Consider the following 14,567-nt stretch of genomic DNA (forward strand, 5'->3'; position numbering starts at 1 on the left):
CTGGTAACACATTTCTTGTGTGTAGAAATTCTGCTCTCAAATATCTTTTATTGAGGGTGAAAGCTTCAGTTTCTCTGGAGAGTAACATGACCAGGAAAACCTTGTGGCTCTGGTCCTATTTAATATTTGTGAAGAAAGGAGCTAGAACTCAATGGATAGCACCCAGGCTCCGACCTCAAATGTTTTCCATTACATTGGTGACTTCATTAATACAACCTCCATATAGAACTCAATCTTAATTCATAACCTTTACTGTTTATTTCTACCCTGCACTCACCTTCACTTAGCCCATTTTGTTTCTCTGGGTGAGTAAGTTACCAAATTTGCATTACAAAACTTTCTGTAAGGACTCCATTCTAGTCTCCCAAGTTTCTCCATTTCCATTGTATATACACTGAAGAAACTTTTCATACCAATGTCTTGTAGTCTTTTTCCTTAATCAACGAGTCTCTTCCACCAGTCTACAGTATTCTCAACTGCAGTTTTTCTATTTCTTTCATTTCAACTCTCACCCATTCTTCTCTCAACTTAAGCAAGAACCGGGTTTCTTGGTTCTCAGTTTCTTCTTCATCACCCCTCACATACAAAGATCTTCACAATATTAAGAGGAATACTCGGTCTGAGACTTCCTGCTTCACTTTTTTTCCTTAAAAAATGCAGAACTTTTCCATGCAATATCTGTGCTTTTACCTCCTCCCTTTAGAACTTCTGGGTGAAAATAGCAACTCATTTGAACTTCTTCCAATTTGTATATAGTGCTTACAATATGATCTCCTGTACACTGGAGGAACCAAACATAGGTTAGGGTGGTTACTTTGCAGAATACTTCCTTTCAAGCTGCATGATCCTGAACATCCAGTCATGTGTCACTTTAATTCTTGTTCCACTCCAACCCATCATCAGTCTGCTATATTCAAAAATGTCTAATGTATACCTGCATAGAAGCAGTTTCATTGCAGCCACTAGGACTCTATAACTCTTGTCCTTAGCTGATAAAATTTAAAGTAAATATTAGAACAATGATCTTGGTCTGCATCATATTCTCTGCAGTCCCTATCCCTCAACCTTGCTGCACCTGAAAACAGCCTTGTTTTCCCACTTTACCACTTCATCAATCTAAACATTGATCCTGCTTTTCTATTTGGATGTAACTGTATCCTTGATGGATATCACCTTTTACAATTATAGTGGATTCCAGTTAATTAGGGCACATTGGGAGCAGTACATTTTGGCCCAATTAGCCAATTTAATGGAAATAGTTAAAAAGGCATTTAAAAAAAAGACAAACTACTATTTAACTGAGTAATAAATTATGTATTTAAATAAAATACAGAACAAATTACAACACTGATGTTTAACTACAGTACTACAAAACTATTAGTTCCTAATATTTATCAGAGGAATTCATCCAGTGCATGTTGCTGTTCTTTTGACTGACTGTAAATGAACAAAATCAGTGCAGACACAATGCTTTTGATGAGTGTATTCTTCAAATCTTCATTTTCATTGTAACATTCAAGATGATTGCTGATACCTTCAAATTCTTTGTAGTTCCTAACTTATAGTGAAATAATTTCACTTTCACTCTCGTTGTTTCTGGCTTCTCCAAGCCTGAATGCTTGGAACTGCAAAGAGCAAAACAGTTCTGAGTTGTCTTACTGCTCATTTTTCATCGTATACCAGACAAAAATCACTGCTTTTTGAACACAAACACATGCAACAAACACTTTTTGAAAACTGTTCACTCACAGCATAGAGTAATGTCTAATGGCCACACAAGTGCATGTGATTGACGCTAGTTAGAAACTGTTCAGCAAGAGTCTCCTGTCCCAGTTAAGCTGCACAGTGTCCCAAATAAATGAAAGGAATCCCAGCTATTTTCTTGATTAGCTTTTGTTCTTTAAGCCACAAATAACTGGCTACCCTGATTAACCCTATGGCCCAATTAACCGGAATCCACTCTGCTTGAAACCACGAGCTATTTCAGATGTACTTCTGGCTTAGGATTCAAATGAATATAAGTAGTCTCTTTTGAAAAACTCTCATAACAATTAGACTAAAATTCTTTTCACAAATAACACTACTTGAATTTTGCTATATTTTAACTTCCAATTGCTGTACTAAAAACAGGTATCAAATTCTCAACAGATTGAAGCTTAACTGTAAGTATTTGATCCTGGTGCAATTATTGCTTTAATGTCTCAAATTTATATGATACAACATTTATATAATTATACCCTCTTTCTCTCCAACTCCAGCATTACATTACTATTGCTTAACGGGCTGCATCCAGAAGTCAACTTGCATAAACTTAATTTGTGTTGAATTAATATTAAAGTAGTAAAGCATTTTGATGAGAAACAGAAGATAGAGAATAATGTAGATAGAGGATATTGTAGATCAACTGAGCTCAAGAAGTCACAGATTCAACATCACAAGATATTTTGCACATCTAACCAGAATGTGACCAGGCTTGAAGTAGCCTACTCCTGGGTTCTCTCAGTACAAGGAAAGGCCTTACCCCAAAAACTGTTCCTCATTTATGAGAATGGGCAAAGTACTGGCAGAGATCCATCTGCTGCCATCCTAACCTGATGGTTACAGCAGGAAGTCATAGCAAGCAGAAATAGGCACTTTAATCAATTGTGTGCCTTTTTTGCCCAAGCATATTTGCCTCTGATCAAGTAATCCAACAGTTATTATGAATTTGTTTGGTTTATTCACCAAAACTCCAGAAGGAAAATAAATCACAAATGCTGATGGAGGGATAACAATCAATTATTGCTGATAATGATAAACTCAAATTATACAATGAGAGAAAATTAAAAACACTGATATCATGCTATTGGAAGCTGAGTTTCAGAATCATCTACAATTGAGAATGATAATTTAAGACATTCATGACAGTATCAATTAAATAATGAAAGTTCTAAAGTTTTAAATTATAAGCTGTGAAAAATCAAAGGAAAATCTTCCCTCACATGCTAATCCACCACAGTACCAGGAGAATACTGCAATAGTTTTATAGCTCCTGAGAAGCCCAACAGGATTAGGGGAACAATGCAAGGTTTACTGATTGGGACAGTTGACATTTTAAATAGTTGAGAGAATTAATATTAGAAATTACTTTTGCTGCTTTCCATAACATACTAAAATATAAATCAGTTACTAACTTGTCATTTTTCACCAATGTTTATGACATTTGGGGCTGAACTGTGAAATATTTGTCTGCTTATTTAACACTCTCCTCTCCCCTTACCCACAAATATTGCTGTTTGAATTAATTTCTAAATACTTAGTAGGAAATTTTCAGGAAGCCAAATTACTGAAGGAAACTGATCAGAAGCATTGGCAATAACTGAAAAAGTGATGATCAGAAACAAATTTATGGAATTTATTTCAGCAAAGTGCAGTAGTTCTTTAAGGCATGACACTGTGAAGCTAAGGGTAAATTTTCTAACCACTGCCAATAACACAACATAAATTGTACTGGCTATCAAATAAATTATTTTTAATAGCTTTCCTTTAATGTAGACCTGAAGAGCAGTTTTGCAAGAAATAGTTAGCATTAGTATATAAAGGGACAGATTTCCAGCAGTGAAAATCCCAAGCTTCCCACTTCCAAACAGAACAACTCCTTTAGAAAGCTGCAATACTGGATTTATTATTCACTGATTGTGGAAAAAAACTCACATCACACAAGATATACTGCATTACAATTCCAAAATTTCTTCAAGCAGGTTACTGTAAGAATTGAATCGCATTGTTGGAAATTAAGCCAAGGCTAACGAAATTTAAAAATTCGATTTCATAACAACTCTTTCACTACCTGAAATGAATAATTCCACCAAGTGTCATAAAACAGGATGGCGTTACAGCATAATGAAGTGTAGATACTCCTCACTCTACTTCATTTACAATCCAGCTCATCCACAGTATTCACCACAATTGCTTCTTCCAGCTATGCAATGTGGCACCTGCTCAATGAGAAAGACTTAATTTCTGTTGCTACCAACATTATCGTTACGATGATGCCGTGCAGTATACCATCAGCATTTCTAATAGGCAAGGATAGAACAGAACATAATGAAACCAGGATACCTAATACTGAATTGGTTTAATAATAAAGCTAAATTTCTTTGCATTTTAAGTACATGTATTGTCCATTTGTAAACATTTACTTCACCAATAAACCAAAAAAAAAATTTCCAGGAGCCAGAATATGGTATGTGTTTCTATTGCTACTAAGCAATGTAACTAGTGAACACCAATCATAATTTGGTTTCTCTAGAATTTTGCTTTTCTACAGTACATGTCACTGCATATCATGGGTCACTTTTATTAAAAGCATCGTTACTACAGTTGGCAGCAATTTACATCTTATCTTACATGATAGCAGTTTTCAAATTTTTTAAAAAACATCACAACAAAGAAAACATACATTTACAAAGTCATGTTTGTAAACTTCAATGCTAGTAGAACTGAGGTAATGCTGTTTAGCTTTGTGGCTAAAGTAACAAAGTCCTTTCTTTAGAGAAATGTACCTGAATTTTGTTTACAACAGTGCATTACAAGAAAAAAAATCATGAGACAATGCAAATCAACTGTAGTTTATGTCAGAAATTGTGTCACCCTTCAGGCTTTTTATTGTCCAGATTTTTAAAAAAAACATTCAACAGCTGCCAAGTTATTGCTGTGCCTCCGGGGTGAGACCTTCACACTATTGTGGGGATTGTCAGTGTGGACTCTTTTATATACAGTCAAATCTATAGGCAAGATATGTTCTACAATGACTTTTGTCCATCTGTGCTCTTCACAGCAATGTTAAATATACATCTTCATTATTCCTTTATCAGCAGAAATGGCTTCGGTCACTAACAATCTCATGCCATGATCGAAGTTTGTTGCTTATCACAAATTACCATTGGTGAAAAACAAAAAGCAGAGCATTTATTTTAACTTCATTCCTTAAATTCAGACACATTTTTGAACTTGATATCGCTTCTAGGATAATAAATAATGCACTGCATAATACTTATGACCAAGACATCTTTGACATCTGCATAACATGACTTGGAAATTTGCTACACTATGTTACAGAGATAGCTTAAAAAACTATGTGTGGACATTTAATGAATATGTAAACAGTAGGACTACGACTTGAAGAGTTTTAAAACACTTAAGTAACTGGAAATGTAATTAATCCTCATCTTCCTCCTCTTCTCCCTCAACTGAGTCCAACCCTGTTGCCTGTACCAATTCATCTTCCACAAGAGACGAATCTGCTGGCTTACTTGGGCTTCCCACAGGATCACTGTCATCTGAATTGGCTTCTCCTTCAATAAAACTGCTGTCTTCAGTTTTGCCATCTGTCTTATCCTCCTTGTCCTCACTTGAGCTTACAGTGCTCTGCAGTCCAGCCAGTGTAGTAGGAGGAAACCCAGACAAGGTCATTCCCAAGCCAGGAGGAAGAAACATAGACGGGTAGAATAATCCAGGAGCCATAGTGGAAAGCAAGAATGGGTTGAATGCTAGAGGATTGTTGGACAGTCCAGTGGTTGCAGTAGCTGTGAAAGAGCTCGAACTTGCACTATTAGAATCAACTGCAGATTCGGCACTGTTTATTTCTTTATCTTCATTTTCTTTATCATTTTCTTTATCATTTTCTGTCTTAGATGAAATACCACTTTCACTTGGACCTGGCGCTGCTGAAGAAGTACTAGCTGTAGCAGTCAAGGGGTTGCTTAACAAGCTTCCTAGTCCAAACATATTGGGTAGTCCTGCCATACCTGGGAGCATCAGTGGTAGTAATGAAGCAGGATTTTTTGTATCTCCTCCTGTAGCAGCTGTAGCCAGGCCTGATGGGAAGCCCATCAATCCAGCTAACTGAAGACTCTGCAGGTTTTGTAAGTTCTGCAGGCTTGCAAGATCCATTCCAGCAAAAAGACTGTTCATCAGTAGTGGGTTTATTCCTGAAGCCGAAGCAGCAGCTGCAACTGCAGCCTTGGCAATCTCACTCTTAGGCCGTCTTCCCCTCCTACTTGCTCCCTCCTCTCGAACAACTGGTCCAGTGAGAACACGGTCAAACATGGACTCTGGTAAAAATCCCTGGGGGGAGGGGAAAAAAACAGGGTCAATACAATGAATTATGAGCAATACATGCAAAATGCTGGAGGAACTCAGCAGGCCAGGCAGTATCTATGGAAAAGAGTACAGTCGAAGTTTCAGGCAAAGATCCTTCATCAGCCCTGACATTTCGGGCCAAGATCCTTCATCAGTCTTGATGAAAGGTCTTTGCCTAAAAAGTCAACTGTTTACTCTTTTCCACAGATGCTGCCTGGCCTGCTGAGTTCCTCCAGCATTTTGTGTATGTTGCTTTGGATTTCCAGCATCTGCAGATATCCTTGTGTTAATGAATTCTGAACTGCAACAAACTCCTTATCATTGATTTACAGTTTTAAAAATAAATTCTGATTACACACCAATATCTCTTAAGATATTGAAGGCCTCTATATTATTTATTCAAATTCCAAATACTGTGCACCTAGAGATAAATGCTTCAGTGCTGCAGTGACAAGATAAGGCTACTATTTCATATCTAAACTCTGCCAACAGCCAACAATGCCAACACTTAGGAAAACCAATTTCAGTCAAAATTTGATGGATAGCTGCCAAATGTGCCTGATCAGGAACAAGATCACATACAGACGTAAGCAGAGAAAAAACTAAATTCTACAATCAGAGTATTTTAATAGCTTCCATAACAGTCTGAACCACTGTTGAATTATCATTCATAAATCACTCCTTTTTTCTACCAAACAAGTTATGACAATGTACATGTGTCAGTGATGGCATTTTAAAATAATCTTAAAGGATCTGTAAACAATTACAACTTGATTAAAAAGAAACACTACTTGATTCATAGCAAAAGGATTTGAGTACAGGAGCAGGGAGGTTCTACTGCAGTTGTACAAGGCCTTGGTGAGACCGCACCTAGAATATTTTGTGCAGTTTTGGTCCCCTAATCTGAGGAAAGACATTCTTGCCATAGAGGGAGTACAGAGAAGGTTCACCAGATTGATTCCTGGGATGGCAGGACTTTCATATGAAGACTGGATCGACTAGGCTTATACTCACTGGAATTTAGAAGATTGAGGGGGGATCTTTTTGAAACGTATAAAATTCTAAAGGGATTGGACAGGCTAGATGCAGGAAGATTGTTTCTGATGGTGGGGGAAGTCCAGAACGAGGGGTCAGTTTAAGGATAAAGGGGAAGCCTTTTAGGACCGAGATGAGGAGAAACTTCTTCACAAAGAGAGTGGTGAATCTGTGGAATTCTCTGCCACAGGAAACAGTTGAGGCCGGTTCATTGGCTATATTTAAGAGGAAGTTAGATATGGCCCTTGTGGCTAAAGGGATCAGGGGTATGGAGGGAAAGCAGGTACAGAGTTCTGAGGTTGGATGATCAGCCATGATCATACTGAATGGCGGTGCAGGCTTGAAGGGCCAAATGGCCTACTCCTGCACCTATTTTCTATGTTTCTATGACTTTGATCTGGCCTAACGACTGGGTGATCCATTATTAATCTTGAACAGAAATAAACTCAATTTCCGAAGTCAAAAGGGTAGGAATTCATCCCCTGGCCTACGCACAGTGTATGTATTGTGCTCCACTTCTGGAAGTTTGTCCCACTGACTTCAATGGTGCAAATGAAGCAGAGCATAAAAAATACTATCGTTAGTGCCCAATGCCAAGACAAATTTTACCCCAAAACAATTTGTAAAACTCATGACTAATACATTCCTACCTGTAAGTTCTACATTGTTAGACAGAGGTTCTCAAACACAATTATTTTATTTTGTTAAAACTGGCCATGATGAGAAAAGGCACACTTACAGATTGCTTGACTACATCAGCCCAATCAGGTGCGACAGCAAACTCAGGGTTTTCTTCGAGCCATCTAGGCAATTCTTTCATTGGTGGGGCCATGGCACCACCCATCTAATAAACATGGAGAAAAAAGTTTTAATAACTTGAATAATGCTTAATATATTTAATTCAAGTTTACATATTTAATGTCACAGAGTACAGAAATAGGCCTTCTACTCATCACATACATCCACAGTGACCATTAACTACTGGATCTACTCTAATTCCATTTTCCAGCACTTGGTTTGAAACCTTCCAAAGGCTTAGCTTATTTAATGTTGCAAGTCTACTCACCTCCACCACCCTCTAAGGCAGTGCATTTTAGACTCCAAACAGCTGCCGGGTTAAAATGTACTTCCTCATTTGCTTTAAAACAAACCTCTGCCTTCTAGATTTTGACAATGGTGTTCTAGAGGAAAACAGTTTCTTAGTACCTACCCTGTTAATGCCCTTCATAATTCTGCATTGCCCTACTATTAACACCCCTCAGCTTCCTCCACTCTAAGGAAAACAAACCTAGTCCTTCATAACTGAAACACTCCACCTCAGGCAACATTTCTGCAAATGTACACTCCATTCCAGGTCCTCTTTATAGTGTGGTGACCAGTACCGCACGTGTACTCCAGTTGTAGCCTAACAAATTTTACATAAACCTGTGTCATAGTCTCACTGCTCTTATATAGTCGCTGGGAAAATGCCACCAATTTACCTGCATGTGCTGTCACCTTCAAAGTGCTCCTGTTGCTCAGTGGGTCCAGCTATTCAATGTTTATGTCCTATAGTGAATCATCTTTCATTTATCAGGATCAGATTCCATCTGCCATTGTTTTCCCCATTTTACCAAATATCTGGTAATTTCTTGTAACCTGACACTAAGCTCCTCACTCCACAACACCAATTACTAATCTACTAATCAGATCTACATTCATATGCAAATTATTAATGCATACGACAAACAAGGACAATTTCTGATGTAATATTGTTTAGAGGAAAAGGAGTACATAAATCTTGTACATTCAAAGCCTGTGTGAAAAGTGATCATAATGCAGAATCTTGTAGTAAAAATTAAAGAATGTTAGTTCCATGTGAAATGAGGGTCTTGAATCGCAACAAGACAAGTGGCTGTACAATACACTGGTGAAGCTGTACCTGGAGCACTATGCTAAATTTTACTCACCATACTTAGGAAAAAAATTTACTAAAACTTTACTAAACTGGAAACTGTGCAGAAAAGCTTCAGAGGATGTGGCCAGTAGATTAGCTTTATTTGCCACATCTAAATCAAAACATACTGTGAAACATGTTTGCATTAACGGCCAATACAGTCAAAAGATGTTGCCAATAAGTCCAGTGTTGCCATGCTCCTGGCACCAACACAGCTTGTCCACAACGTACTAAGCCTAACCCGTATGTCTACTTACAAGGATGAGGGACTGAGTTATAGTAAGTGGTTGAACAGGTTAGGACTTAATTCCTTGGGGTGTAGGAGGCCGAAATGTACTCTCATAAGTGCATAAAATCATGAGGGGCACAGATCTTTTTCCACAGCATTGGGGAATCAGGAACTAGAGGGCATAGGTTTAAACTGAGAGGGGAAATATTTAATAGGATTTTGAGGATCAGCAATAAAAAAAGGGTATATGAAATGAGCTGCCAGAGGAACAGTATGAAGCAGGTCCAACCAAAACTAGAGAGGTTACTGATCACTGACTGCATTTGGTGCTTGCAGACTCTTACTATGCTATAAATTCTGTGGATGCAAAATAAGTACAGCCCAACACAAGTAATTTGTTAGGTGCAAAACATCCTGGCAATTTATTAATAAAATCTTTTGTGCATTGTAAATTTGGCTGTAGTAATATCAGTACCAGGATATCAGCTTTTGTATTGTTTGGGTAGGTGTCTAGAAACCTCAATATAGTTTAGCATTAACAATAAGCATCAACTGTCTAAAGCAAAATGATCCTGGATATCTGATCACCAATTTTATCTTCAAATAGCCATACCTTTTTCCCATTTCTTTTGTTAACAACAGGCACTCTTTCATCTCCTGTCAAAGTGTTAACATCCAGTTTGTTTGGATTTCTGCAGCGATGCCTCTTCTGTTTAGGTTTCTGAAATGGGGTCAACAGCACTTCTCCACTCTTCTGAAAAGAGAAAAATGTTATATTTTCACTATTGATCATTTTGGTGTCTTACAAAAATAAATTCACATGGCCAAAATTTCAAGACTTAATAGTTGTTCACATTTAATAGTCATTTATTCCATATATTTATTAGATGAGAAATACAAGCATTCCAACTGCTGATTTCCTCTAGCGTTTTTTGTGTTATTCCAACTGAGTGCAACTTCAGTTCTGTGTAATTATCATTCATACAAATGTGGAACTTCTACTTTTTAAAAGGCCTGTAAAAGCATATACTCTCAATACATCAATGAGATTTTGGAATGATCGACTGAAATTTCTAAGTTAATGAAGGAACAGAGTGCAGAAAACTGAATTATTGCGATTAAGTTCAATTGATGTCTATGAAAATAAGTGAGATTAAGGCCTCTTTATGCTTGAGTCTGGGATCCTGCAAAGATAGATACTGCAAAGAATTCCAGGGCAGTTTTTTTTTGTTAGGCTTCAACACAAATGCAAAGATTCCCTTTCCAAGCCATCCGAACTGCATGCAGTGATGTTCCCATTTACCAGTCACTTAAGTTCTACATTACAATACCACAGTTGCCTCTGATACTGTTCCAATGCAAGCTTGAGGATCGTCATCTCACCCTACCTTCATAATAAGAACTAACAATACAGACTTTGACAATTGTAGATAACCAGCCATTCCAAAGAGTAGCCAGCAGCCATCTCTCTTTAAAGATGCTGGCTGCCTCACTGTCAGGCAGTTCAAGCAATTTCTTTTTCTACCCCATCCCTTTCTGCTGTCTTCCCTCCTTCATCTGTCTACATCTCCCCTATTCAGATCATCTGCCATTAACAAACCTTAAAATCCTTTGTGGTGACAAAGTTTATCACAGATAATATCCTTTATTCTCTCCACCACTTCTATAGCACAACTTTAAAATTCTCCTAGTTCTGCTGAAGTCACTGAAACATTATGTTTTATTCTTTATCGAAGTTGCCTGACCTGAAGATGTTTTCAGTTTCATCTGCTGTAATTTCTAGCATCTGTAAACTTCTGCATTCTCATCAATGGACTGGGAACAAATTATTTTCCAAAAGTGGGAGTCACAAAATCAGCAATGAATGAAAAATGTTATTCAATCTAAATTGGACAAGCCTGAATATTGTTTCAGCTCTTGCTTCATGAAGACTGGCTTGCTGGTTTTTATGATAAACTGATAATATCTTCCAAACATGACACCAAGTAAAATTTGTACTGCAGTACTTACTGGTACATAACTAGGCATATCCACTGTATAAGCTGGGTGAACTTTCAGCCATTCCACCAAATCTTTATTTTTAGGGGCAGCTTCGCCTACAAGCCTGGTCCCATCTTCCAAGTTAACAACAGGTATGTGTGCCTCTGGGTCCAATTGACCAGGAGATGGAATGTTTCTTAGTTGTGATGCTGTCTGCATGCTCTCTTCAAAAGCTTTGGCCACTTCTGCATCATCCTGCATGTAGAAATGCATCATTACCAATACTATGACAAATAATTGCTTGTCTATACTATAAAACTCAAAAATGCAGTAAAATATTTGGTGCCTTAAATATCTAGAAATGTGCACTGCACATAGTTGTCACCAGCCGATGGATTTTGCTTTATTGATATTGGTCCTGTACAGTCACTCACTACAGCAGCTAGGGTTCAGGAATTAGAACACAGATGATTACAGAGATCATGAAGCAAATCGAGGGAGTGAAGCACTAAAACAGCTGCAGAAGGACGTGCATCACTGAGACACTGGACTCATGCTTCAGAGATCGTTAGTTCAAATCCCATCATGGCAGTTAGAGAATTTGGATTAATCTCTGAAAGAAAATTTGGAAAGAAAAATCTGAAAGCAAGCATATTGTGTGTTTTTGGCATTTGTAAAACTAATGTAAATAATTATTAGGTTAAGCAGACCGTGGAGAGATAATTTAATGTTGACGGACCTTTCCAAAACAAAAGACCTGAAGGATTCTGGTAATACCTATGCCTAGTAAGATGGCGTGGATACAGTGGCATTTACAGACCACTAATAAAGACTTTTTTTAATGATGCAGGACCCTGCTGTACATTAAGAACTTAAAGTACTGCAGGAGCTAGGCTTAGTACTGACCATGTTGCTGCCTGCTACAGAGGTGCATCAGTGCATGAAGGCGGTGTGAGTCCAACAGTGAGTGATTGTCTTGGCCGCTTTCTTTGTGATCACAAGACTCCGTTGGTCAATGGTAATGTGGAATTCTGCAAGTCACTGGTTTATTGGCTAGAGAGCTCTGTGGCCTCAGTCATAGCGAGGACTAAGCCTCATGTGACAGTGTCCGCCTGTTTACTGCCATCCAGGAGAGTTGGTGTGCGCAATGTCCAGGCTGGCGTCAGTGCTGCCCTCCAGTGTTTGCTTGGTGGAAGACGAGCTGTATTGTATTCTACTGCAGACTGCTGCAACATTCAAGGACACCGGGACTTGGACTATTTTTTGTGTGTAACTGTATGTTTACAGCTATCTTATATGTGCCTTGTCCTGTGTGTGACTGTTGGTACTGTTTTATACACCTTGGTCCCAGAGTAAGGCTGTTTCTTTTGGCTGTATTCACGTCCAAATGAATGACAATTAAACTTGAACTTGAAGAAAGGTCACCAACTTGAAAAATTAACTCACATCCCTCTCCAAAGATGCTGCCCGTCTTGCTGAATATTCATGTTTCCATTTTAACCTAAATCAAACTATCGAGAGTGAAGTTTGGTTTTCCTTTTAAGAACAGGCATAAACAGCAATCCAACACATTTATTGAAACAGAGAATTGCAACATATTTATAAAAAATGATCTGGACAATCTAGCTTTGCAGCAACCTGGTAAATCACCTATCATTACTGCACTATATAATAATTATCCAATTAAAATGAACTACTACAAAACTCCAGGGAAGTAATATGTAATCTCTACCCAAGTTGGCCCATGCAATTTCATATCCATAGCAAGCAATCAACTCCTAATTGCTGCACATAATACCCAAGTAAGTAATTCAGTTGATTCAAACTACAGCGGTGAATAATAAGAAGAAAACAGACATCAGCCACTATTGACTCGGGCACCAAATACAACAAAGCATATTCAGCCCTATGCCCCTACAAAGCCCCTTTCTTCCTTTTCAAAATAGGGAGAACTGCTGCACAGTCTAATCAAGCACATGTCTGAGAGTCCTACTCGCAGCAACAAAGCTTTCAGCTCACAGCAAACTTATCCATGACCTAGATATAGCCTACCACTGTAGCAAGGTGGGCTGGCTGAAATGGCCATGTGCAAGGAAATCATCTGTTCATTATTATCCACCATCATCCTCCAGCTGTTGAGCCACAACACCTCAGAATATACTCCTGGTGAGGAACTCCAAATGTACATTACCTAATTGCAGCACCATTATTAATTCTGAATAAACAGCAAGAACATTGAAAAAGGATCTAGTGTACACATGGTCGGACAGCGGAACTCTGATTTGAATGAGGACTAACCAATCAGGAGCAACAGGCAATGGTGATATAAATACCACCAGACTAGATATGCCCAGGCATCATCCCGATAAAGATGGCAGAGGTTGTACTCGGCTGGAAGCCCGAGAAGAGATTATTAGCAAACACATTACCACAACCTGTTACTTCATGTTTCAATATGGTTCTTATTAACATTACCATCAAGTTAGATGGCCAACAGCTGTAGAAGAACACTAGGAGTATCACCAGGTTTAAATAAATATATCGAAAGCAAATTGATGCTAAACAGTGGCAGCAGAACGCTTACAGAAAAAGCTCAGGAACCCCACAAATGATGAATCAGATCAAAGCTCTGCAATTCTGCCATATGCAGTCATGAATTAAGCTCAAGGAGTACAAGTACTCTCAGTAACGCCAAGCCCAGCAAACATGAGAAGACCATCTTCAGCTTCAGATATCAAGTCGATGACCCATCTCTCCTTCTTTTTAAGGTTCTTACCATCGCAGCATGCAACCTAATTTACACCAGATTAAGAAACACGGTGAATAAAAAAACTCTGGTATCCTGATGGTATGATAACAAGAGTGGGATTCTGCAGTTTTCAATGGGTGGCAGTAATGGAGACCTGTAAAAGAGATCTTGCTGTACCAATTACCAAAATTGTTCCACCATGAGAAACTCTTATTTTTGCCCGGCAACAAATCAAATTGAGTCAATAATCATTTCTAATTATCAGCAAAATGATGGCAGATACTGCTGACATGGCTATCAAGTAGCACTTTTTCCACCATCAGATTTGTTAACCAACACAGGGTTTGGATCAGGCAGGCAATAGTTGACTCTAGTTGTCATCATAGTTTTGGCTCAAACATGAACCTAGAAGCAGGATGAGAGTGACATCAAGGTAATATTTTCAGAGTTTAGCATCAAGAACCTAGAGGAGCATTGACACTAATTGGAATTATTGGGAGACATTTCTTTGATTT

At 38.2% G+C, this 14,567-nt stretch overlaps 1 protein-coding gene across 5 annotated transcripts in view; it reads right to left on the reverse strand.

The window, feature by feature from the left end:
* Positions 1 to 3,644: 3,644 nt before the first annotated feature.
* The window catches only part of chd7 (chromodomain helicase DNA binding protein 7), a 228,198-nt gene continuing 217,275 nt past the window's right edge, over positions 3,645 to 14,567 (reverse strand). For 4 of the 5 annotated variants that reach the window (XM_073041862.1, XM_073041857.1, XM_073041854.1 and 1 more), the window contains exons 35-38: positions 11,334 to 11,558; positions 9,937 to 10,077; positions 7,898 to 8,002; positions 3,645 to 6,108 (exon numbers count right to left, since the gene is read on the reverse strand). In XM_073041862.1, coding sequence (XP_072897963.1) covers positions 5,200 to 6,108; positions 7,898 to 8,002; positions 9,937 to 10,077; positions 11,334 to 11,558 — 1,380 coding nt within the window. In that variant the 3' untranslated portion in view covers positions 3,645 to 5,199. The remainder of the gene's footprint in view (positions 6,109 to 7,897; positions 8,003 to 9,936; positions 10,078 to 11,333; positions 11,559 to 14,567) is intronic. The other variant, XM_073041872.1, reaches the window with a different exon arrangement.

Source organism: Hemitrygon akajei, chromosome 1 (genome assembly GCF_048418815.1).
Source record: "Hemitrygon akajei chromosome 1, sHemAka1.3, whole genome shotgun sequence".
Lineage (NCBI taxonomy): Eukaryota > Metazoa > Chordata > Chondrichthyes > Myliobatiformes > Dasyatidae > Hemitrygon > Hemitrygon akajei.